Below are 26,382 nucleotides of genomic sequence, written 5' to 3' on the forward strand. Positions count from 1 at the left end.
AGACAAGTTTCAGAGCTACAGGCACTCATGGCTGTGGAACCTTTCATCATTTTTCATCCAGACAGGGTCTTCCTGAGGACAAACCCAACATTTATGCCTAAAGTAGTGTCCAGTGTGGCTCTGAACCAAGCCATCCATCTACCAACCTTTTACCCAATTCCACAGAACAAGGGGGAGAGAATTCTGCATTTTTTGGACGTACACAGACAGCTTAGATTCTGCTTGGACAGAACCAAAGCTTTCAGGAAGACAGAGCAATTACTAGTGGCATATGCTGCAGGATCACAAGGAAAGCCTATCTCAAAGCAGGCTATTTCTAAGTGGTTAGGCCACTGCATTCGTTTCTGCTGCTTACACCGTGGCAAGCCAGTACCTAAGGGCATTAGGCCTCATTCCACCAGAGCTGCAGCCACCTCAGCAGCCTTTCTCAGGGGAGTACCAACCAGAGACATTTTAGAGGCGGCTACTTGGAGTTCAGTGCACACCTTTACAAAGCATTATCATCTGCCACTCTACTTTAAATCCAGGGCAGGCTTTGCCACTGCAGTTCTGCAGGGCCTCATAGCCGCTCCTACTGCTGTCTAGTTCCAGCCTCCCAACCATATCTTTGGGACTCTACCCAAATGTAATGACTGCAACAGTGAAACACAAAGAACATAGTACAGTTGTGTACACTTACCATAAATGTAGATGTTCGAGTGTATTCACTGTTGCAGTCCAGATTACCCACCCGCCTTCCCCCTTTTTTCTTTTGGATCTTATCTTTCCTTCTCTGATTTATACTACCTTTGTGATGTATTTGCTTATAGATGAAGGTAAAATTTATATTGGTGTATTTCTGAATATATATATAAAGTTTGGCTACCCTTTTTGGGGGCACCTGACATCAGGGGCAAGAAAAACTGAAGAAAATGGCGTTGGCTGCTTCTTTTATACCCCTGACAACCTGACGTCAGGGAAGGGGCGACAGCAGCCGACGCAGGACCCAAGACTTTGGAATTCAGGCTGGCTGAGGGCAACCTGCCAGCAGGATTACCCAAATGTAATGACTGCAACAGTGAATACACTTGAACATCTACATTTATGGTAAGTGTACACAACTGTACTTTCCTTTTACTGTGGGTTCACCTGTTGCACCCTTTGCAGGTTCTGGGTCCCATTCCAGATTTGATTTTCCACCCTTTTGGCCACCCTCACTCGATTCTAAAATCCATCAGTTTGACTCCTTGGTTTCTCTACTTCCAGTGATGGCCAGAGATCACAAGCTATCCGAAGGAATTGTGCATATCTTCTCCTCTTCTCAGAAACCTTCCAGTAGAAAAGTTTATGGTAGCAAGTGAAAAAGAGTTACAGTGTGGGCCATTTCAAAGTTTTTGGATCCTTTTTCTGCCCTGTTAGATGCAGTCTTAGATTTTTTTAGATGGCCTTTTTAGTCTCGGGTCAGCTACTCTACTATTAAGGTTCAACTGGCAGAAATTTCAAATTTCCATACAGATGAAGAATGTATGTTAATTGCTTCTCTAAGATTGTTCATGTCCTTTTTTAAGGGCATCTTCCTGCTTAGGCCTCCATTAAGGGACCTAATTTTCCATGGGACTTGCCTTTTCTTCAAGCCTTGATCAGAGCCCCTTTCAGTCTAGCTGATACTGTAGTTTCTGTTATGGAAAACACTTTTCTTATGTGTAGTAACTTCAGCCAGGCAAGTTTTTGAACTTCAGGCTTTATCTTATACCACGCCTTACCTTTCCTTATTTTTTTCACATAGGCAAGGTGTCATTGCAGACTAATCCTTCCTTTTAGCTTAAGGTGGCCTCTGATTCTAGTCTGAACCATTAGATTCAATTGCAAGTGTTCTTTCTAAGCTTCAGTAGAAAGGGTGAATATATGCTTCATTCACTTATGTCCTTCTCTAGAATTAATCTTGAGAAACTTCATTTTCCAGGTAACTTTGTCCAGATGGCATTCTGACTGCATGTCCTTTACTTATAACCGTGAAGGATTTATACCTAAATAATAAGTCAAAAACTTATTTTCTGGGGGTATTATCTACTTCATCTGGCTTTTTAGGTCACTTCTTTGGATGATGTTTGTGCAGCAGCTACCTGGTCTACCAATCATACTTGTGTCCCATTATAAGACAGTTATGTGGTCTAGATCTTGGGCCTCCTTTGGCTACACCATTTTGTGAAATATTCTTTCCAGATACCACCCAATCTCTGTGGTCAGGAAATAAAAGTTATCATAATGCTAGATCTGCATTGTCTTTCTCTGTCTATCTTAGCAAAAACTCCCTCTGTCCCCCTTCCAGATTTTCACTGGTATTTGTCGCTCTTGGTGAATGTTACAGGCCAATCCGCAGTCTGTTTTTGAGACCTAATCCTTAGTTTTTGTTAGGGGGATTGTGTATATGCAGGTCAAGTATGGTCGAGCAGACTCGATCTGAGTAGATTTAGGCATCCTGAGCATTATGGAAGAGGAAGTGAAGATTCAGAGCTGAAGATTCTGAAGTGCTCACCTGAAATCCTTTTGGATGCAATAAACCACAGGTAGAGAGGGATGGAATAAGACAACACGGATGTAACGTTTCAGTTTTATCTAACTCAACATCAGTGATATGGTTTTAATTGAATGATCTACAAAAACTTTGTTCATACTTAGCTTGTTGCTGCTGCTGTTTTTTTGTCTACTTGCCTGCCTGTTTACCCATCCTTTACCTGCTATCTCAGCACAATTCCTTTAACCTTGGAGTTTTAAGTTCCATTGTGTGAGCTCTGGAAGTTTCAGCAAATCTTTTTTATAAAAAAAAAAAAAGTTCAGTACGTTTCCTGAGCTAGCATAATTTGTACCAACAGAGAATTCATAAGCTAAGTGAGTCCTTTGCAGGGGTATAAAAGAGGCAGCCAACGCCATTTTCTTCAGTCTTTCTTGCCGCGCGATGCCCGAAGCAGAAGCAGTTCGCAAGTGCCAGTCGGCCAGCTCCTGAGATTTACGAACAATATTTCAGCCGAAGTCTTCTTTAAAACTAAGTACCCCGTTGGGGAAACTTTTCTTGCCTCAGACTGATGTCAAACAAAGTTAATAATTGCATTTCTTGTGGGAAGCAAATACCGCATAAGGATTCTCACTCTTACTGTATACCTTGCTTAGGGCCAGACCACGACGTCTCGGCCTGCCGTTTTTGTGCTAGGTTTAACAAGCGTACTATTAAGCGCCGGGCGGAGTTCGCCCTTCATTATTTTGGCAAAAAATTTAATTATATCATGTCGTCGGATACACCGATGCCAGTTTTAGGTAAAAGACGCAAGGATAAGGACCGACATCTGAGGTCTGCACTGAGTACGGATTCCACGCTTAGGCCGACTTCCGGTTCTCAGCGAGGCGCCTACGCAGCCCCTGATGTCCAATGAAACTATTTTACCGGTGACTTCAGTACCCGAGGTCACAGGTTCCTCGGTCTCCATTCCCACTACAGATACCGACGCCACTCTTGGCGGGGAAACTGAAAATTTAGTGAGGCCTGCCATTTCTGAAGGCGTTTTCAGGCCTACCACCTTTTCTGTTAAATCCTTCACTAAATCTAAAGCAATGAAAACTAAGCAACAGGGTCCTCAGACCTCCTCTCAAGGCCCCATGCCTAAAAAAAAAAAAAAAAAAAAAACAGATGCTTAAAATGGCTGAAGATTTGATAACTCTCATCAGGGGTTCTCAACCCCCCTCAGACAAAAGACCCAGGATGGAGGAAGACTACCCTTCCTCAGACCAGGCTTCTATTACCTCAGACCATTCTGAGGAACAGGATTACGCCTATTCCCCTTTTGAAGACACTGATGCTGAGGAGTCTATTCCCTCGGCCCCCCCCCGAGGACTACTCTTTTGGGGAAACACTGCATACATTGAGAGAGCACTTCCACTGGGAAGGACAAGATTACTCAGATTCCAAGAAAAGGCTCAGGGAATTTTTACTGCTTCCCCAGCATAGGCCCCTGGCTATCCCTCCTGTGTTAGATATTTTGGATGATGTGTACGCAGAAGCCAGTCTTAATCCAGACTCTTTGCCTCCAGCCCCTGTTAAACCAGACAGATATCACCGGGTTCCTGATTCTCACTAGAGCATCAGAAAGGTGGGGGGAAAAGGCATATACATCAGCCACTTTAACCATGAGGGCATTAAACTGTCAATTTCATATGTTAAAGTACCAACAGTTCTTGCTATCTCAGCTGAAAAGCAAAATGGCACAAACAGAACAACCAGATTTGAAAGCGTTGCAGGATTTGTTGCATGGAGCAGAACAGGTGGGGAAACGTACCTTGCAGTGTGGTTTTGATGCTTTAGAGGCCTCATGTAGAGCAGCTGTCACGGGGTCTGTTATACGTAGACATGCTTGGCTGAAAGAGCAAACCTTACCAGATCATGTCAAAGCTAAGTTATTAGATGCACCACTACAAAAAGATGTATTGTTCGGTGTAAAAGCTGAGGAGGTACTAAAGAAAATGGAAGAAAAAGCGAAATCTATGCAGACAGTTAAAGATTTCTTGCAGGTGCAACCTCCACGCTTCAGCAAAAACTGGCCTTCAAAAAATTGGTCCTTTCCAGCCACGGACAGACCTCAAAGGGGCAGATACAGACACCCAAGGGGTAGAGGACAACCTCAAGGATCTTACAGAGCTAGACAGTGGCAAGCACCAGCCCCAAGAGGGGGAGAAGATAGACCACAGTCTTTTAGAAAACAGACACAATGACTTTCCCCTATGCCTGCCAAACAAAGCTATAATGGCAGCACCTTTGGGCGGAAAACTGGCCTTATTTTCAAAAAACTGGCACATTGTTCCAAAAGACAAATGGATTCTGGATATTATAGACAAAGGCTACAGGTTCCACTTTCACACCCTTCCGAAAATGAGAGGCATGCCAAACCTGCCACAAAATCAATGGGCAGAGGCACAAAGTCAAATATCCGCTCTCATGAATATGAAAGCAATTCAAGAGGTGCCTGCAAAAGAACAAGGTCAAGGTTTTTATGGACAAAGATTGGAGACCCATCTTAGACCTATCTATTCTAAGCACATATCTAGGGGTACCAAAATTCAAGATGCTGACATTACAGCAGCTTCTTCCCATGCTGGGCAAGGAGTCTTGGCTGGTAACGTTGGACCTCAAGGAGGCATACCTGCATGTCCCTATCAGACAAGATTGTAGAAGATACCTCAGATTTCTTGCAGGTTCAACCCATTACCAATTCTCTGCATTGCCCTTTGGCTTATCTACTGCGCCCAGAGTGTTTACGAAATGCCTGGCATCAGTAATTGCCTTCTGCAGACAACAAGGAATACAAATCTACCCATATCTGGACGACTGCCTGATCCAAGTGGACAGCAAGGACATTCTATTGCAGCATCTGGCGTTTGTAATAAAACTGTTAAACTACCTGGGCTGTACAGTGAACAAAAAGAAATCAAAACTAATACCTTCTCAACAGATAACTTTCTTGGGTGCCACCTTAAATACAACAACCCAGATGGCCTACCTCACGCCAGACAAACAAGGGCAACTGTCTCAATACTTCAACAAAATGGCAACTTTAACCAGACTAACTGCAAGGAACGTCCTGCAGGCTCTGGGGTTCATGTCATCTTGCATCCTACTAATACCATGTGCAAAGCTGCATATGAGGAAACTTCAATGGTACCTAAAAAATTTATGGTCTCAACACAGCCACAGCTTGGAAACAATTATACCACTCATTCCATGCCTTCAAAAGGAATTTTTGTGGTGGGCTCAAGCATGCCAAAGAAACACAGGTCTCCCTTTCTGTTTACCACAAGCAACTCAAATCATCACAACAGACGCCTCAGACTACGCCTGGGGAGCACACATGGCGGATCAGTGCATTCAGGAAAAATGGTCCCAAAAGGAGATGCACCTACACATCAACCAAAAGGAGATGCTAGCCGTGCAAAATGCTCTAGTGACCTTCAAAGACCTACTGCATCCAGGCCAGCTATTAATAAGGACAGACAACACCACAGTCATGTGGTACATAAACAAACAGGGGGGGACTCATTCATACCCCCTGAGCAGACAAGCTATGACCCTGTGGAACACAGCACTGGAATTACAAATTCAACTACAGGCACAATTTCTGCCAGGGAAGGAAAACACACTGGCAGACAACTTAAGCAGAAATATGACAGATCCACACGAATGGAAGTTGCATCCTCAAGTCTTCTCAAAGATAACTCAGGCATGGGGGCAGCCAGACATAGCTCTATTTGCTACCCATAGAAATTACCAGTTGGAGAAATTCTGTTCAAGGACCTATCATCCAAAGGCCTGGAAAGTGGACGCACTCTCTTTCAATTGGACAACATTGACAGTCTATGCCTACCCGCCTCTACCTCTACTGACCAAGGTTCTACTAAAAACCAGAGCAGAGAGGCCACAAATGATTCTCATTGCTCCAGACTGGCCACGACAGCACTGGTATCCTCTCCTAAAGAGCCTGTCACACTCACCGCCATGGATCCTACCTCAAGTTCCTCTTCTGTTGTCCCAGCACAACTACAAAACCCTTCAAAGCCAGCTCAAAACATTAAATCTAGCTGCATGGAGAATACCTTAATCTCCCAACAGACTCTCCTCTCCCAGGAGGTGCAGGATGTCTTCTTGGAGGCCAGGAGACCCTCTACTAGAAAAACCTACTCCGCCAAATGGAAACGTTTTTGTTCCTGGAATCAAGCAAAGGGCCAGAATCCTTGGGTAATAAATATACCTCAAATTTTACAGTACCTAGCTGAGATGTTAAACAGTGGCCTTTCCTTCTCCTCCATCAAGATCCACGCTTCAGCCATTTCAGCACAATACAATACGGATCCTCCTTTATTCTCACACCCTCTGTTAAGGCAGTTCCTCAGAGGAGCAAAAAATATAAAACCCCCACGGAAACCACCAGTCCCAGCTTGGGACCTCAACTTCGTATTGGAAAAGCTGACCCTGCCTCCTTTTGAGCCGGCTTCTTCAGAAGAGCTACAGTACTTGTCGTGGAAAACAGCCTTCCTTCTGGCTATTACCTCAGCACGCAGGGTTTCGGAGCTACAGGCCCTCATGGCTGTGCAGCCATTCATCATTTTCCATCAGGACAGGGTTTCCTTACGAACCAACCCTACCTTCATGCCAAAGGTGTAGTATCCAGTGTAGCTTTGAATCAGACTATTCATTTACCTACCTTTTTATCCAAATCCACAGAACAAAGGGGAGAGGCTTCTACATTCCTCGGACATTCACAGGCAACTTCGTTATTACTTGGACAGAACAAAGTCATTCAGGAAATCTGAGCAGCTCTTTGTGTCCTATGCTACAGGTGCTCAAGGAAGGGCTATTTCCAAACAGACTATTTCAAAATGGATAGCCCACTGCATACGCTTTTGTTATTCATTTCATGTAGAATCAGTGCCTGTATACATCAGATCACACTCCACCAGGGCTACAGCTACCTCTGCAGCTTTCCTCAGGGGGGTCCCTACCAAGGACATTTTGGAAGCAGCTACTTGGAGTTCAGTGCACACTTTCTCTAAGCACTACCACCTTCCACTATACTCAAAATCTAGAGCGGGCTTTGCCACAGCAGTCCTGCAGGGCATTCTAGCCCCTCCTAATTCCACTTAGTACCCTCCATCCTTACTTAGCTTTGGGATTCTACCCAAGTGTGATGACTGCAGCTGTATGCACGATGAACATAGTACAGTTTTGTACCTACCATAAATGTAGATGTTCGAGTGCTCATACAGCTGCAGTCCAGGTTACCCTCCCTCCATCCCCTCTTAGGACAGGGCTTATGACAAACACCTTTAACATACAACCTCTTTGGGGTATTTCTTTATGGTGTATTTGCTTGCAACTACTGTTTTGGTTTATTTACTTATGTATGTTTGCATAACATCATGTTTTGCCTTCCTTTCTGGGGGCTCCTGACATCTGGGGCAAGAAAAACTGAAGAAAATGGCGTCGGCTGCCTCTTTTATACCCCTGCCGCTCTGACATCAGGGAAGAAGCGATGACAACTGATGCCGGACCTAGACTTTGGATTTCGGCCGACCGAGGACCCGCCTGACGGCAGGATAACCCAAGTGTGATTACTTGCTGCTGTATGAGCACTCGAACATCTACATTTATAGTAGGTACAAAACTGTACTTTCCTGGAGACTATCCTAAAGGAATTTGCTAAAATGGCAGTACAGGATGAAGTGAAGTGAATACTGGCAGTTTTGTTTTCTTAGGATTGAGGAGTAATTTATGGTTGATAAGCCAGGATTCCACAGAATGAAAGTTTTTTAGTTGACTGTACTCACTTGATTCATAGAGTCTTCTGTGCAGAGTAGTGTGGAATTGTCTGCATATTGAATTATTGAAGCATCATTGGTTCATAGGTGTGTACTAGGCAAATGGTCCTGGAGCCTTTATAAGCCTAACCCATAGGATTACCCTGGCATTGTGCCACCAAACCATAGTTCCCAGTGCCTGTGTCGAATAGAGCCACTGGAGTGATCCCCGGGGTGAATTTTCTATTTCCCATCCACTCATCAAGATTTCTCTTGAAGGGGAAGGAGGTGGAGGTGTGAAGGGTGTTCGTAAATATGGAATGCAATAGGGTACCCAGCATGGGCCCTTGTGGAGCGCCAAGGGTGACAGGCAGCAGTGGTGATAGGTTATCCCAACCTACTGCCTGTTTCCTACCCATAAGCTAATTTTGGAACCAGGAAATAGTCTTCATTTCAGCCAATATGACTGAGGGACTGTATAAGCTTTTCATGGTTGACCATATCAAAGACCTTTGACAAATCCAAAAATAATGTAGATGTCAGTTTACCAGTATTTCTGTTGTGGCTCACCATGCTAGTAAAAACTAATAAGGCAGTAGTGGTATTGTGGGCGGGCCGAAAACCATGCTGGATGTGGGAAAGGTATTGGTGTTTTAATAAGTGTCCGATAAGTTGGTAGTGGATACATCTTTCTAGGATTTTTGCTAAGGGGAGAGGATGGTAGTCAGATGATATATATTTCTGTAGAATTACCACCTTTATGTAGGGGAATGATGTAGGCTGTTTTCCAGATTGAAGGAATGGTGGCTTCGGCAGTAGACTGATTAACGAGAATGGAGTCGGGTGTAGCTATTTCTTCTGCTGCTGTTTGTAAGTATTCAGCAGGTAGAGAGTCAATGGCTAAAGTAGTGGGTTTTAATTTAGAGAGGAGTTTTTTAATATAGTTGGGGGTTGGGTTGAGATGGAATGTAGTATTTGGTGGGCTAATGTTTTGAGTATTATTAGTTGGGGTATTATCTTGTTGGAGGGCCAATGCTTGAATTGATTTGTTAAAGGATTTGTTGAAAGATTAGGCTATATTTATGACAGGGGTATTGGTATTTGGAGAAGGGGTACTGGCTTTGCCAGGATGCAGTATCTTATTTATACCAGCCCAAAATTTCCAGGGATTGTTTTAATGAGTGTTTTGTAGGTTGAGGAAATAGTCCTTCTTATCGTTTAGTACTGCCTTTTTTTTGTGCTGTTGCATAGTTCCTGGTATTTTTGTTGAGATGTTGGGTTTTTAGTTGTCCTCCAAATTGTCCATGCTTTATTCCTTTGTGAAATTTTTATCTTTGTATCTTTGGTTAGCCATGGTGCTGTTTTGGATTTTACTTATTCTAACTGGGGCATGTGTGTTTAGGATTGTCAAGAATGTTGTGTGAAAATGATTAACTGCTTCATCTAGAAGTAATTAGTAGAGGGTAGACCAGTTAAATTATTTAACTTCTTGCTTGAATCTAAGGGGAATTAAAGTTTTTGTTGTTCCTAATAGTTTGAAGTATGGGATTGGAGCTGTGGTGTGATTTATATTTGAGAAGAAAAGTGGGCTGATGGTCACTGAGAGAGTCTTGTGGGATACCAGCATAGTAGGAGGGTGGGGGGTTATTAAGTAGTATCCAGTCTAATAGACTCTTTTTTACTGTTTTTATCAATCCTGGTAGGCTGCTGTATAATTTGGCTGAATCCAAACAGGTTGATAAAGTTTCTGGAGTTAGGAGAGGAGCAGTTGAGCCAATCGATGTTAAGGTCACCGAGAACAATGGTTTCATGGGTTGAGTCTTCAGTTAGCCAGTGAAGGAAGTATTCTACTGATTGGGTTTTATTCCCTGGTGGGATGTAACCACTTATTAGGTGTATATATATTTTTGTTATTTATTTGTAGTTTGCTAAATTGGAATTCGGCATTTTTAATAGCTGGGACTTTAAGGTCTACTTTAGATATTAATAGACTGTTTTTAAACAATATTGCCACACCGCCAGCCTTTTTCTCTGGTCTATCTTGCCGAATTATGTTGTAGCCAGGTAGTAGGATTTGGTTGTCAACTGTTGAGGGCTTTAGCCAGGCTTTGTGTGGTTCACTATGTCTGGAGAATATAATGATAGTAGTACATGTAAGTCATGTATTTTATTATTGATGCTTCTTATATTTATGGTAAGTATGAAGAGACTAGATTTAGGTCTATGCACAAGTTGGTGGTTGATTGGTGATTTTGGGAGGTTGGTAGGTAGATGTTTTATTTTAGTGGGCCCTGGATTTGGGTGAATGTCACCTGCTGTAATGAGTTTGAGGTGTGAGACTGTTATTTGTTTGGCTAGTTTGTCAAGTAGGATGATATACCTGTAACTGGATTTGAGCTGAGATGCAATGTGTATTAACCTAAAGGGGATGAATAGGGTAATTATAGAGAATATAGGCTGGAGTTAATGAGGCTATAGTAGAGGGACTTTGGTGGATGCAGGAAATTAGTGTGGCAGTTGGGAAGTGGGGAGATGTTGCTTAGTGTATTATGGTAAGAGGTTTGGTGGTAGATATCTAGCAGGGTTAGGAATGGTAAGTGAAGAATTAGTAAGGGTATATTGTTGGGAGGTGGAGTCTTCATGATGGGTATAGATATGTAAATGAGTAAGAGATAGGGTTGTTACAGAGTGGGTGGTTAGATCTGGGTGGTTTGCTGATAGGCTAGTGGAATGGTGGGTGGAGCTAAGTGAAGTGTAAGTGTAGAGGTAGTGGGGTGGTTGGGAATTGGGGCTAAGGTAGGGGAGCGGCGTGAGCCCAAGTGTAGCAAAGGCGAATAGAGCAGGATGAGCCAGTAAACCAAGGTACAGGAGTGCTCAAGAGACTATCAGTAGGTAAGTGAAAAAAGCCTACTACTGTCATGTCATAGAACTGTATAAGTATCATTTAGGGACTCAGCAGCTATAAAAACTGTTAGAAATACTGGGGATACTGCCATTGTAAAGTATTGCAAAGTATGGCCAGTTACAAGAGTTTTATCTTGTGTGTTAGGGAGCTGCTGTATGGTCAGGAAGCTTAGAAATAGGTGAATAGTACCCTCTAGAGAAGAAAAGTGGCAGCAGAGTTAGTAAGTTTGTTTATTTATTTATTTTATTTTACATTTGTTGACCGGGAGTGTCTGAGTGAGCTAAAGCCCTTTTCCATCATATGCCAAAAAAATCTATACATAACAGTAAAGAATGTACTAGAAGTTATAAAGATATGTTGACAAAAAACATAGAAAATACAATAAACAGATGGATGAGCAACATAAAAAATATAGTAAATAATTTGTATGTTAAATATATAACCTAATTTCAGGTTCAGTAAGCACTGTATATCAATAGTTTGGGGGGGTTACATAAGAAAATTAGCTAATCTATGGTTCAGTAGGCTTAGTATGAGGAAGGATTAGAAGGTTTCATAATAAAACATAAGATGCAAGTTGTTCAAGGCTGCAAGTTGTGCATGCTAATTTTTGTGAGATTAAGTGAAAGAGTAGTGCGCGGTTAGGTGAAGGTCAGGGAGGATGCATACATTGGCAGATCCAGTGTTTTTTAAGGTAGTATTTGATGGCTAATTTGAATTGTTTGGGGTGGGTTAGGTTCTTTATTTCGAGTGGAAGTATGTTCCATGCAATAGAGGGGTGGTAGCTATATAAGTTGCATCCTGTCCTGGATTTTGGTTTGTGGATATTTAATAGGTGTTGTGAGGCACTTCGGAGATGTCTGTTATGGCAATAGTGGGAGATGGGTGATAGACGGGCAAAATTCAGGCTGATATAGAATGGAGTGTATGATCTGGAACTGAGATTGTAGTAACATATGAGGCAGTTCGAGCCAATTCAGGTGTTTTAAGGTGAGACAGTGGTCTGTAATGCAGTGCTTGACCATGGCTTAAATCAGCCAGCAATAGTTGAAAATAATATTAAGAAATAGAAGATGTTTTAACCAGGCAGTGGGAGCAACTAACATGTATGCAAACTGCTGAAAAGGAAATGAAAGGAGAATATGATAGAACAGCAATTAAAATATGAGCAAATGGCCTGGAAAAGGCTGAACTCAAGGATAGGTAATGCAGAGACAGTTTGAGGTTTATAGTAGTACCAGAACAAACTGAATGGAAAGATTGTAAGGACTATGAGAAAATGCCTCGGCACACAGACTCATTTTTTTCTGTTGCTGATATTAAAATAGAAAGAGTATATAAATATTCAAAATGTGTGACTGAGAATGGGTCTATATTAGCACAACGAAAACTTCATTGTGCAAATCCCGTTTGAGTGACACCTAATGAGTGAATGTCGGAAATATCGAATCTCTTAAACAAAAAAACCTAACAGACGAAAACTGTCACTGTTTTATGCAGGGGGTAAGGCCCCCTGCACCCCCCACACCCCTGCAACTTAAATTTACCAACTCCGAGATTGCACTCCATTGAAGTAAAGGGAAGAATTCCCCACGGCGATCTCCGTTCATTTTTGCAATATTTGCAACATTTGCTCAGTTTGTGTCGCTCAAACAGTATTCGCTGAAGTCTGTTTTCATTCAAATAATATAGACCCACTGAGAAAGCATCCAAGCCCCATAGTGATCAAAATGCAGTCATAACAGCTAAAGGAAGAAATTATTTTGATTTTGCGGAAGAAAAGAGCAATCCTAAAGGTAGGAGACACAAGGGTCTATGTGGATAATAACTTTTCATTACAAGCACAAACTAAAAGAAATGCTTTTCTTTCCATAACACTCTGCGGAGAAATGAAACTTTGTTTGATGTTGTTATATCATGCTTTGCTTTGAGTATTCTACCCACTTGGATTAAAAGAAAATACACAGACTGTTGATGGGCACAAGCTGAACTGGCTAAAAGAAAAGGATAACTGGAGGCAGGAGAAGGTGTCAGGAGAACAAACAACCAGTTAAAAAAAAAAAGAAAAGCAGGGTATAGGTACTTCTTTGAAGAAATTTCATGTGAATCCCTTTCCTGTTTTCCAGAAGAAAATTGTGGTAAAAGAAAAGAGGCAAAACATTTTAATCAGGCATTCCATAAAAAGCAATGCCATTGGGAACATTGACTGAAGATCGTTCTTAAATGGCTGCATTTTTATATTGAAAAGGATAGTGATGCTTTAAAAAACATTGAAATCTATAACCACCATAAGGAAAAATAACTATTTAGTTAATGTAAATGTAAAGTACAAGTATTATATCTGAACTTTTACTTCAAATCAAGGTTTATATGTAACTGAAAGGGGGACTTTACTGCATTCTCTCTGGAGAAAGTGTTTTCAAGCTGCAAATAAATGTAGGTTCTATGACAGCGGGAAAAGACTGGAAAAAAGCAGAGTAATGAATGAAAAAGAAAATTAAAGTGTGATGAATACAAATAAGCAGTAATGTATAAAGTTAGCTTTGGCAATGCACGTGGCATGTCTAGGAGTAGCTATAAAATTAGAACAGCAGGTATGCTAACTGAAAGTAGGATGTATAGCAAAATTAACAAAAACATTGACCTGGAAACATTGAGGAAGTAGGTTAAATGAAGGGGAATATATTTGCATGCAAAGTTATTTGGTATAATTACAATGTAAGAGACGGACTGGAAAATATCTCAAAAGCACTAGAATCAGTAATTAACTGTGAGAAAATAACTTTCATATTGCATGCTGGCTGGTTTAAAGTCAGCTTTGCTTCAGGCATCAAAATGAGAGATTTTTAGTCCGCAGACTGATCTGTTTTGTCTCTAGTGCTAGTGGAGTGTATATTGACTTCCTTGAAAAAATATGCTTGATTACAGGAAGATTGAGCTGCTTTGTCTAGATTGTTAATAGGTTTTGCCTTTTGAAAATATCTACACCATTTGAAATAACTAGCAAAGTTAAGGGGGGAGTGTTAAATGTGCACCGATTGCAAAAATAATACAAATTTAAAGTGACAAATGTAGGCAGTAATGTTTGGGAGTGGAGGAAGGATAGAGGGGTATGTTAGTAGGAAAAAAGAGGGATATATTCAGGAATGGATATTTAAATTGTTGGCTGGAAGCTTGTGAACAAACATATTAATCATTTATTATAGGGGGTTCTGCAGCCCAGAGGAATAAATCAGCACTGGAGTCTTATCAGAAAAGGCAAGAAGAAGCTTTTCATTGCCATTTTTACAGAGCATTATGGGAAGGGAAGGAATTGTGCTGTTTTAATGGAAAAAAGAGATCAGGTACATGTGGGACAATATTGCACAAAAACTTATAAAGTTAACACATCCTTTCATACTCATCATTTTTGTGTCATAACAGAACAGTAAAGAATATAAGTAAGGAGAAAAATAATTAAGATTTACTGTGTTACAGTTTGACTCAGTAGTCTGCTTACCATGGTACTACAATATTTGACTTACTAATCCGAAACTTTAATGGTTTAGTGGAGAGGAATAAATAGGGCAAGATATTGCCTTACTTTTTACAATAGTAATATGGAATTAATAATGTTACAGTAAACACGCCTGAATCATTTAGAAGATGTAAGATTTTAAAGAAGAGTGGGAAGGAGGGTTTCTTTTCTTGAACTGAAGCAGAACAAAAGAAGGGGTCTTAATATTAATTAAGCAGAGTATCAGAATAAAGAGTGCAAACAAATGAAGGATAGGTATATAAGATTTATAGTAGTGAAAGGTTGCTGGCACAGTGTGAGAATTACACGGCTTCAGTATATATTTGACCAAATGCATTAAGAAAATAAAGACTACTTTGGGAGACCTTATACCCTTTCATCAAGGATTTGCCATAATGGCTGTAGATTGGAACACTAGAAGGAAGATTTCTCAGGATGTCCAAGATATTCTAGAATACTGATTGTGGGCAAATTCTTAGAGAAATATATGCATGTATTTAGACTCATTGATGTAATCAATACAAGTCAGAATAAAGTAGAATGTACACATTTTTAATGAAATTTGTTTGTTGGGCAAGATTAGATAGATGTTTCTAATTGAAAGAATACTGTAACTTAGTAAAAGACATGCAAGCACGTCTGGTGACCGTGTCCCACCATGCAACTAGACAAATTATTTTATGCAAGTAAAAGTCGATTTTACATTAGCATTTTCCAGTATTTCGTCTGAAAAGAAAGCCACTTAATGATTTGATAGATTAAATGTTAAGTGAAATTGTTGTTTGATTTGAATCTGGGCAGTACAGAGGTTGCAAAGCATTTGGGTCAACATTTGAGGCAAAAAAGTTGAAAGGATGATAACTAAAATTAGGAATTATGAGAGTGGTAGGGTAGAAGTGGACTCAGAAAAAAATATAAATATAATGGTAAATTATTACAGTACACTATGTAGACAAGTTGCAGAGTTTGAGAGTAATACACATGAAATGATATATTTGAAACAGTGTAAACAGAAATAGAAGTATATTAGCATAAAGAAGTAAAGGGAATTAAAAAAGCATTTAGAAACTAAAATACAAGAAAAACTCCTAAAAGTGATGGAATTCTAGTGCAGTTGTAAAAAAAGAAGGAACAATAAATAGTAAAAGTCTAGTTAGTACTTTTAATAATAATTTTTGGCTGGGGATGTATCCTTAACTTGGAAATAAGCAGAAGCGGAAGTTATACCAAAGGAGGGGAAAGATCCCCTTGAACAAAGATCATACAGACCCATTTGAGTCTTAATCATGGCTACAAAGTATTTATGACAGTGGCAAAAAGACTGGCAATGATATTGCCAAAAATAATAGTTCTGGATCATTTTGGATATATATAAGGTAGGCAAATGTTTGACAAAATCTACATAATCCTTATTTTACAAAAGTTATACTGGGCAATAACAGCATACTAATATTAATCGGTTTAGATGCAAAAAAAGTGCTTAATAGTTTGAGGTGGAAATTTATGAAGAGGTTTTTAAGACATTTGGGTTTCCAGAAACGTGCATAACATTTATATTTAATATCTATAGAGGTGCACAGGCTAGGATAAAGTGTGGTAGTGCGCTGTCTAAAGTGCTTAGTCTTGTGAGAGGAGTTAGGTAAGGGTGTCCACTTTCACCATTGCAGTTTGCTTTACGGTTAGAACAATTAGTCAGATACATAAGACAAATATAACTGGATGTAAAGAAATGCTAATGAGAAAACCACACTGTTTGTTGCTGATATGATATTATATTTTACCAGATTGTAGCGTGATATAAAAATTATATTTGATAAATTGAAATTTTGTACTAGTATTTGAAGATGTGAAGTAAATGAAGGCTATAGCAATTAATTTTGGCCAGCACATGACTTTGTAAAGAATTCTACCTTTTGTGGAGTCATGACGTGATGAGATACTTGGTAGTTTGGTTGGAACAGGATGTAGAGTAAGCAGCTAAAGAAATATGGGAAGACGTTATTCAAATGATTGTAAGATAAAAGTATATGAATCATTCTTTATAGACAGAGACACTAGGGGGCAAGTGATTAGGACATTTTTGGTCCCATTATTTTTAATATAGGTCAGGCTTTTATGTTTTCACCAGGTGATGAAATATGGAGGATAAATTTGAGAAATTTATTTGGGTTGACATCAGAGAAAGAGGTTGCAGTGGGAAGCACTAACACTGACAGAGTAACGTTGTGGTTTGAGACTACCATATCTGGAGGTGTGCTATAAGGCCGCATGACTTAGGTTAATACATTTGATTCAGGACTCAGAGTACTTGCCCAGATGAAAGTGCATGGTGGGCATGGCGCCCAATGAGGCAACAGTAGGATCACAAGTGGGAATTTGGGCAGATTTAGGAAAGGAATATAAGCAGCATCATGTACAGCCTTACATACAGAAAAGCAGGTATTTATTTTAAAGGAAGTTAGACCTTGGAAAAATAGAATAAAATCAATAGGATATATTGTGTACAGTAATAATAAAAGGGGATGAGATAAATTAGGATGAAAGTAGACTAACATTTTACTTCCTGAATGTGGATCAGCTTCTATATGTAGGTTTAATGTTAGATTTGAAGAAAGATATGCATAGGCTGATTTGTAAATTTGTTAAATCGCAAATAGGTAACTTCATAATTGAAGCTAGAACAGAAATAAGAGTATGTACGACAATATTAGATTTAAGAAGACAATACAGCATAAAATCAAAAACAGCATGTAGTGAACAATTAAATAAGATTTATTACAGGTGATCAGTGAAGGGAAATGTATCATATCCCTAGATATGCAACTAAATCTAGAAAATTTAGAATTTTTGCAGGGGAATGCTTGCACAAATATTTCTATACTTTTATGAGACTTGAAAAAATGTTTCCACAGGAGAGAGGAATACATTGAAGATGTAATGGTTTAGAAAGAGGTTCTTAGAAGCATATTTTTGGGAATATGCAGATTTGCTTCAGTAGAAAAAAGGAATTAAACATTATATTAAGTCTTGTAGTTGGAAGATAATTAAACCTCAGAGATGTTGTTGAATTGCCACATAACATCTACTATAGAGGTGAAAGCACTGTTTTATTTAGTGTTGAAAGAAGATAAGAAAACCGTAAGTACAACATGAAAAATAAGAGCGGAAAAAATGATTAGAAATGGTAAAAATATGGAGCTAAGAACTATCAGAGAAGCGAAACAGAACTCCCTGGTAAAACACCGGCTGAATGGGATTCTGTAATGGAAACTGAGCTTGTAGAAGACATTGATATGTATAGTGCAAATAGACTGTGTTACAAGGTATGAAGACACTGGATCAACTATTAAAACCTTTTACATAGAGGAGATAAAACAATATATACCATCTTCTTACCAGAGATTGATACCAGAGTATAGGCAAAAGAGAAAGGAATAGGTGTGTGTTAAATGAAATGCCAATTCTGGTTGAGTCTAGAACAGAAAGAGGTAATTAGTGTGGCATATAAAATAGTGCATGATGACAAGAATCAGTGTAAATAGATTAGAAAAGCTTGGGAAGAGAGAATGGAAATACGATGTACAAAACAACAGTGGGAAGACTTTTGTATGCCTGTCAAGTATGCAACCAAGTCCATAAGGCTTAGGATTTTTGCTTGTAATCATACTTCAGCAAATTGTTCCTGAAGTAGAAAGCAATTGCTGGAGGTGTGAGGGGGAGAGGTATTTGGGAACATGTTTTTTGGGAATGCAGTGAGTTGGTCAGATTTTAATAATTCCCTGCAGAGTACTTTGCCAAAAATGTTGTGAGAGCATATTATTGTAACTAAAGAAATGATTCTTTTCAGCTGGGATATAGGATATGAATTGCCTAGACATAGTAAGGCAGTGTTAGCTGTAAAAAAACGTAGAAAATGGAAATCAAAATCTAAACCAACCATAACTGAAGTATTGAGTATTATAAAGGAGATAAAAGAACTGGAGGTGGGATCTTTAGAAAGGGAAGGAGCAAATTACCTGGAAATAAATGGAATATGTGGGAACAGTCCGTGCAGAATGATGTTCAGGAGGAGGAGTGAAATTTAAGGGAAAACGGGGTTTGAGGAATTTTCATAATGTTGAAGTGAATAATAATTGTTAAAAAAGGAAGCATATATGTATAGTGCATGAAACTCATGAAAAAATATATACAGTGGCTTATTTTCTTTCCTGTGAATGTTTGTGTGCCCTTGTCATTATTTAAATGCTATGAACATAAAGGCATTTATAAAAAAATATATTTATACCTGATCTTAAATTATGTTGTAAATAGCTTCTGTGTTTAAATGTTTTTGTTGAAGGAACAATGTTAAATCAATCTGAAGATAAAGATTAGACAGAGTAAATGAAAATAGTGCCAGCAGGAATCTGCGCTGCAGCAACTCAATGTCCACTCCTAACTGTAATTAAATCTGTTCGACAAAGCAGATAAAAAGCACACCAAAGCTCTAATGTATTTCAGCCAAGTACTTTCGTTCCCTTTGATAAGAACTTCACGAGAGCTATAAGACAATGTCGTTGCTTGACTTGAATAATTTGTTTAAAGTCAATCACATGACAGTATTCAAATTACTGGTAGTATTTAAAGTGATATCCTTGTAATGAGAATCCTATTAGCAATCATACATAAAACAATTATAGTCCATCAGTCTGTACACGCAGTGACTTTAAAAGACATTTAATACTGATACGCTTCTTTAATCCCAGCGGCTCATCTGTCTGCAGATGAATTTGCCAGTTTACTTCTTTGACTTTCAAAAGTTATTAATGTCTCCAGCAAAAGGAGTGTTAAAAAAATTGGTATTTTTGTAGATGATTTTATTATAAAGTCATTACACATGAGTGTGAATGTTTTGCTAAGGCTTTAGTGAAATTTTTGTTTTTTAATGGCAAACAAATGCTCATAAATGCTTTTGGGCAATTGCCGATTTGTTTTGCCCACATAAAAACTTTGACATGATTCACATGCAGCTAAGTATACTACAGAGGTGGAATTAAATGTGAATCTGTTCTTGTGTGCACTGACTTTAGAAAATTTGTATTTTTTTGTCATTGATTTTATTAGAAATACTCCTTTTGCTGGAGACAATAACTTTTTGGAAGTCAAAGTAGCAAACTTGCACATTCATCTGCATACAGATAAGCCTCCAGGGTTAAAGGAGAATATAGGTTCATAGGTTGATACTAGGCTATCTGCCCTAGGGCCTATACAAGCCTAGCCATAACCACTCCCTGACTATTTCTTCCCACAGTATTTACTTCCCTGGACACCTGTCTAGCAGGGTGACTGATGTGATCCCCGGGGTGAATTTCCTGTCTCCCATCCAATCATTAGTCATTAAATGTCTTTTAAAGTCACAGTGTATAGACTAGTAATGTCTTTCAGCTTTTCCCAGTTAGGGGTCGCCAGAGCGCAACTCCGGTCCGCTAATGATTGACAGTGGAGTTTTACTGTGCTGAGTTGCCAGCCCAACATTCAAAGAAGGCACACCCATTCACGCACGCACCTACCTGCATGTCTTTATACGTCACTCGACCATGGGAAAGACATGCAAACTCCACACAGAAGGCGCTCCAGCCAAGAATCGAATGGGAGAACCTCTTGCTGTGAGGCGACAATGCTAACCGCTGCACCACCGCGGCCTATAACCTGATGGACTGTAATTATTTTGTGTATATATATTTGCACATTAGTTTTATTATAAAGTACGTTATTGATTGCTTAAATGATTCTCATTACAAGCATGTCACTTTAAATAATAAAAGTAATTTGAATATTTTCATGTGATTGACTTTAGACAGATTATTTAAGTCAAGCAGATCTGATGAAGTTTTTATTTAAAGGGAACGGAAGCACATAGCTGAAATACATTTGAGTTTTTGGTGTGCTTTTTATCAGCTTTGTCGAACAGATTTAGTTACAATTAGGACAGAACACTGATTTGCTAGAGTGCAGTTTCCTGCTGGTACTTTATTTTACTTTCGGTTCAAGTTTTTTTTGTTTTTTTCTTTTGTAGCTAGAGTGACTGTTTCTGATATGGATTTACATGCTTGAAAATGGAAATTTTTAAAAAGTTAAATGCAAACTCTGATTGTCTGACTAGAGGCTAATTTGTTCCTGTTATGTAAATGTATAATTAATAAAATTGTTGTATCAGCAAGAGTGCAGAAAAAGCAAGTGCATAATTCATGGGGATTGCACAGTATGGAAAATGAATATGTGATTCTAAAATGCCGCTTATTAAAAAAATGTAAGAAGGGTGCAACCACTCTACCAGACTGATAAATGTTGGCATGCTAGTTTTGCTTGAAAAAAGTATTTGAATAATTTTAATTTATTTTACTTTGGATTTTTATTAGTGGGGCAATTTCTTTAGAGTTCTTTTCAAACTTGGTTGTTTTTGGCAGGTCAAGGCTTTTCCAGTTTCACATTTTACATAGTAATCAGTAGCAGAAAGACTGTGAAATAATTTGTCATCGGTCTAACAACCACCACCCCATTCTGTGAAAGCAATTTTACAAAGTAACCTTTCTCTTTCATTTAAAGATTACGTAAAGGAATAAACATTCTTATTTCAACTCCTGGGCGACTGGTTGACCACATCAAGAACACACAGAGTGTACACTTTAATAATGTGCATTGGCTTATTTTGGATGAAGCAGACAGGTAGAGATTGACTTCCTATATCTTACAACTCCATACAAAACTGAAGTATAATCTTGTCAACATTTTAATGCATTGCTATATTCTTTATAAGCTTTTTCTTTCTTTTTCTTCCTGCAGGATTCTGGACTTGGGGTTCGAGAAGGATATTGCAGTAATACTCAACGCCTTAAATGAAAAGCAGAAGAGCCGACAGAATGTCTTGTTATCTGCTACTCTAACAGAAGGTAAGGCAAATTTTAAAGCACTCTTTCTACTGATCGCTGCAAGGCCATGAAAAAAGTACTACAAAAATAGTACCTGGTTAGTATGTCACAATAATATGAAGTCACTGCATCCCTGTACAGTAGATTTTCTTTTTATTAAAAATACCTTCTAGTATTTGTTGATAACTTCACAGCAAATAATATCAATACATGAATTTTGACTTGCAGCTGTTGTAAAACCTTTTGATATCATAGCTGAGTTGCAAAACTTTTTTATAATGCAGGATAGTATGCTCTCGCCTTTCTTACATATGGCATTGGATGGAAGAGCATGTTGTAGGTGTCTGTGATTGTGAAGTGGATGTGTTGTCGCATTTCTTACATAAAGTATTGGATGAAGAGCATGTTGTAGGTGTCTATGATTGTGAAGTGGATGTGTTGTCACATTTTGTACATATGGTATTGAATGGAAGAGCATGTTGTAGGTGTCTGTGATTGTGAAGTGGATGTGTTGTCGCATTTCTTACATACAGTATTGGATGGAGAGCATGTTGTAGGTGTCTGATTGTGAAGTGGATGTGTTGTTGCATTTCTTACATACAGTATTGGATGAAGAGCATGTTGTAGGTGTCTGTGAAGTGGATGTGTTGTCGCATTTCTTACATACAGTATTGGATGAAGAGCATGTTGTAGGTGACTGTGATTGTGAAGTGGATGTGTTGTCCCATTTCTTACATATGGTATTGGATGAAGAGCATGTTGTAGGTGTCTGTGATTGTGAAGTGGATGTGTTGTCGCATTTCTTACAAACGGTATTGGATGAAGAGCATATTTTAGGTGTCTGTGATTGTGAAGTGGATGTGTTGTCATATTTCTTACTTACAGTATTGGATGAAGAGCATATTTTAGGTGTCTGTGATTGTGAAGTGGATGTGTTGTCGCATTTCTTACCTACAGTATTGGATGAAGAGCATATTTTAGGTGTCTGTGATTGTGAAGTGGATGTGTTGTCGCATTTCTTATATACAGCATTGGATGAAGAGCATGTTGTAGTTGTCTGTGATTGTGAAGTGGATGTGTTGTCACATTTCTTATATTCAGTATTGGATGAAGAGCATGTTGTAGTTGTCTGTGATTGTGAAGTGGATGTGTTGTCACATTTCTTACATACGGTATTGGATGAAGAGCATGTTGTAGGTGTCTGTGACTGTAAAGTAGATGTGTTGTCTCATTTCTTACATACGGTATTGGATGAAGAGCATGTAGTAGGTGTCTGTGATTGTGAAATGGATATGTTGTTGCATTTCTTACAGTATTGGATGAAGAGCATGTTGTAGGTGTCTGTGATTTTGAAGTGAATATGTTGTTGCATTTCTTACATATGGTATTGGATGAAGACTATGTTGTTGGTGTCTGTGATTGTGAAGTGGATGTAGGTGTCTGTGATTGTGAAGTGGATGTGTTGCTGCATTTCTTAAATACAGTATTGGATGAAAAGCATGTTGTAAGTGTCTGTGATTGTGAAGTGGATGTGTTGTCACATTTCTTACATACAGTATTGGATGAAGTGCACGTTGCAGGTGCCTGTGATTGTGAAGTGGATGTGTTGTTGCATTTCTTAAATACAGTATTGGATGAAGAGTATGTTGTAAGTGTCTGTGATTGTGAAGTGGATGTGTTGTTGCATTTCCTACATACAGTATTGGATAAAGAGCATGTTGTTGGTGTCTGATTGTGAAGTGGATGTGTTGTCGCATTTTTTACATACGGTATTGGATGAAGAACATGTTGTAGGTGTCTGATTGTGAAGTGGATGTGTTGTCGCATTTCTTACATACAGAATTGGATGAAAAGCATGTTGTAGGGGTCTGTGATTGTGAATTGGATGTCTTGTCGCATTTCCACATACAGTATTGGATGAAGAGCATGTTGTAGGTGTCTGTGATTGTGAAGTGGATGTGTTGCATTTCTTACATAAGGTACTGGATGAAGAGCATGTTGTAGGTGTCTGTCAAGTGGATGTGTTGTTGCATTTTTTACATACGGTATTGGATGAAGAGCATGTTGTAGGTGTCTGTGATTGTGAAGTGAATGTGTTGTCATATTTTGTACATATGGTATTGGATGAAGAGTGTGTTATAGGTGTCTGTGATTGTGAAGTGGATGTGCTGTCGCATTTCTTACATACAGTATTGGATGAAGAGCATGTTGTAGGTGTCTGTGATTGTGAAGTGGATGTGTTGTTGCATTACTTGCATACAGTATTGTATGAAGAGCATGTTGTAGGTGTCTGTGATTGTGAAGTGGATGTGTTGTTGCATTTCTTACATACAGTATTGGATGAAGAGCATGTTGTAGGTGTCTGTGATTGTGAAGTGAATGTGTTGTTGCATTACTTACATCCGGTATTGGATGAAGAGCATGTTGTAGGTGTCTGTGATTGTGAAGTGGATGTGTTGTCGCATTACTTACATACAGTATTGGATGAAGAGCATGTTGTGATGTGTTGTCACATTACTTACATCTGGTATTGGATGAAGAGCATGTTGTAGGTGTCTGATTGTGAAGTGGATGTGTTGTCACATTTCTTACATACAGTATTGGATGAAGAGCATGTTGTAGATGTTTGTGATTGTGAAGTGGATGTGTTGTCACATTTCTTACATACAGTATTGGATGAAGAGCATGTTGTAGATGTTTGTGATTGTGAAGTGGATGTGTTGTCACATTTCTTACATACAGTATTGGATGAAGAGCATGTTGTAGGTGTCTGTGATTGTGAAGTGGATGTGTTGTCACATTTCTTACATACAGTATTGGATGAAGAGCATGTTGTAGGTGTCTGTGATTGTGAAGTGGATGTGTTGTCACATTTCTTACATACGGTATTGGATGAAGAGCATGTTGTAGGTGTCTGATTGTGAAGTGGATGTGTTGTCACATTTCTTACATACGGTATTGGATGAAGAGCATGTTGTAGGTGTCTGATTGTGAAGTGGATGTGTTGTCACATTTCTTACATACAGTATTGTAGGAAGAAGATGTTGTAGGTGTCTGATTGTGAAGTGGATGTGTTGTCACATTTCGTACATAAAGTATTGTAGGAAGAACATGTTGCAGGTGTCTGATTGTGAAGTGGATGAAAATGGTATAAGAATGTACAAGCAATGAAAGCGGTGTGAGATGGATAGTTGATAAAATCTACATCTGAGTTGGCATTTCACCTATTTAGCATGCTTGTCCTTTCCCCATGGTGGTATGTTTGGCAGTGACTATGTTCAAGTAAGGCGGTGGGTGGTGAGACCCAGTATATGGGGGATGAGGGCCCCTAAAAAATGGTTTCAGTCAGTTTTGATTAATTTGTTTTAGTAATTTTGTTTTTTGCATTTTGTTTTGTTAGTAGTCACCTGTGGTATTTTTGCAATCTTGTGAGTCATGTTATTAGTGTCCTAATTTTTTTTTTCATAATGATAGAATGGATGAATAGGGTTCCCTGTTGCTGACACTACCAGCTCTTACTTTGTGTACTTAACCTGTTTTTCAGTAAAGGAGAGGAGCATAGAATGACAGGGCTTGTCATTTATTCCTAAAAGGTTTTCCTTTCCTTCTCCATTCATTCATCTGGTCTCTTTCAGAAAGTTATTTATTATATATCTGAATATGATATTCAGCATGAGTCTGGTCTGTGAGTAATTCTCCAGCTACTCCACCACAAACTCTGTAGGACCCTACCCTGGTGGGTCCCCTGCCTGTACCTAGACATCCCATTTGTTCAGTGTCGGAGGGAGGTGAGTATCTCCATGCTATGCAAGACCCCTATAGCCTATTTATTTCTGCCTGGGAAGTATTGATCTGGCCTTCCAGTCCCCCTGCAGTGAGCAGTAGGGGGTGAGAGTAGACTGTCGTACAGCTCGTGTGGAGTGGCTTCTCTTTCCAGCTGATAAGTGGCTTGCTTATTTGCCATAGTTGCCTGACCAGGAGAGGGATGTTGCACTGTCCCACATGCACCTTCCTCTCCTTATCAGTGATGTAATTGCTGCTGTAGTAGCGCAGTCTTTGTCAAACTCCTTCATAGGTTAAGGGCTGTCGTCTGGTAGGTACCATCAATAAAACGGACCATGCCACCTCCATCTGTCCCACAATGGGTGAGCCGGGATTGGGTGCTCAAGCCCATCCTCCCCTCAGCCCATCAAGCACTTGTGCCACAAACTAAACACTGGTTGCACAGACTGTAGTTAGGGTTTCATCCCTCTGCACCACAGCTGTATCTATTTTTATGTTAGCCAGATGCATATACCAGGCTCTGTATTGAAAATGAGCTTATGCTGATTAAATGAGTGCATCATTTCTTGCAGGAAAGATATGACAATTATTCTTGTTCGAGTTTATTCTGGTTGTATCTTCTCCACGTTATAGTCATTGCAGGAAATTGCTACATTCCATACCAACAATAAAAGTTTAGACATAAAGTTACCAAGCCTGAGACATCACTATAAATTGAATCAATACCATAACAGAATCATCACTATGTTTTTCCTGGAATATCTTGGACCTTTGCTTGAAGTCTGTAACTACCTTTAATATTGCGATTCAGAAACTGCTACTTACCACCACATTTCTAAACTTATTTTTCTTGTTGCTTATTGTGTTTTTGAGACAGAGTTTAGAGAAGAATACATGAAAGTGTGGCTCAAAGGGATATTCAGGAGGTCAGTGGTCCAGGGAGCCATAGCATG

At 39.3% G+C, this 26,382-nt stretch overlaps 1 protein-coding gene across 1 annotated transcript in view; it reads left to right on the forward strand.

The window, feature by feature from the left end:
* The window catches only part of DDX31 (DEAD-box helicase 31), a 2,738,529-nt gene that overhangs the window by 1,043,239 nt on the left and 1,668,908 nt on the right, over positions 1–26,382 (forward strand). The window contains exons 10-11 of the mRNA XM_044057921.1: positions 21,324–21,443; positions 21,561–21,667. Of these exons, the coding sequence (XP_043913856.1) occupies positions 21,324–21,443; positions 21,561–21,667 (227 nt within the window). The remainder of the gene's footprint in view (positions 1–21,323; positions 21,444–21,560; positions 21,668–26,382) is intronic.

This window comes from Protopterus annectens, chromosome 16.part0, assembly GCF_019279795.1.
Source record: "Protopterus annectens isolate FY-2018-M chromosome 16.part0, PAN1.0, whole genome shotgun sequence".
NCBI classification, from domain to species: domain Eukaryota; kingdom Metazoa; phylum Chordata; order Ceratodontiformes; family Protopteridae; genus Protopterus; species Protopterus annectens.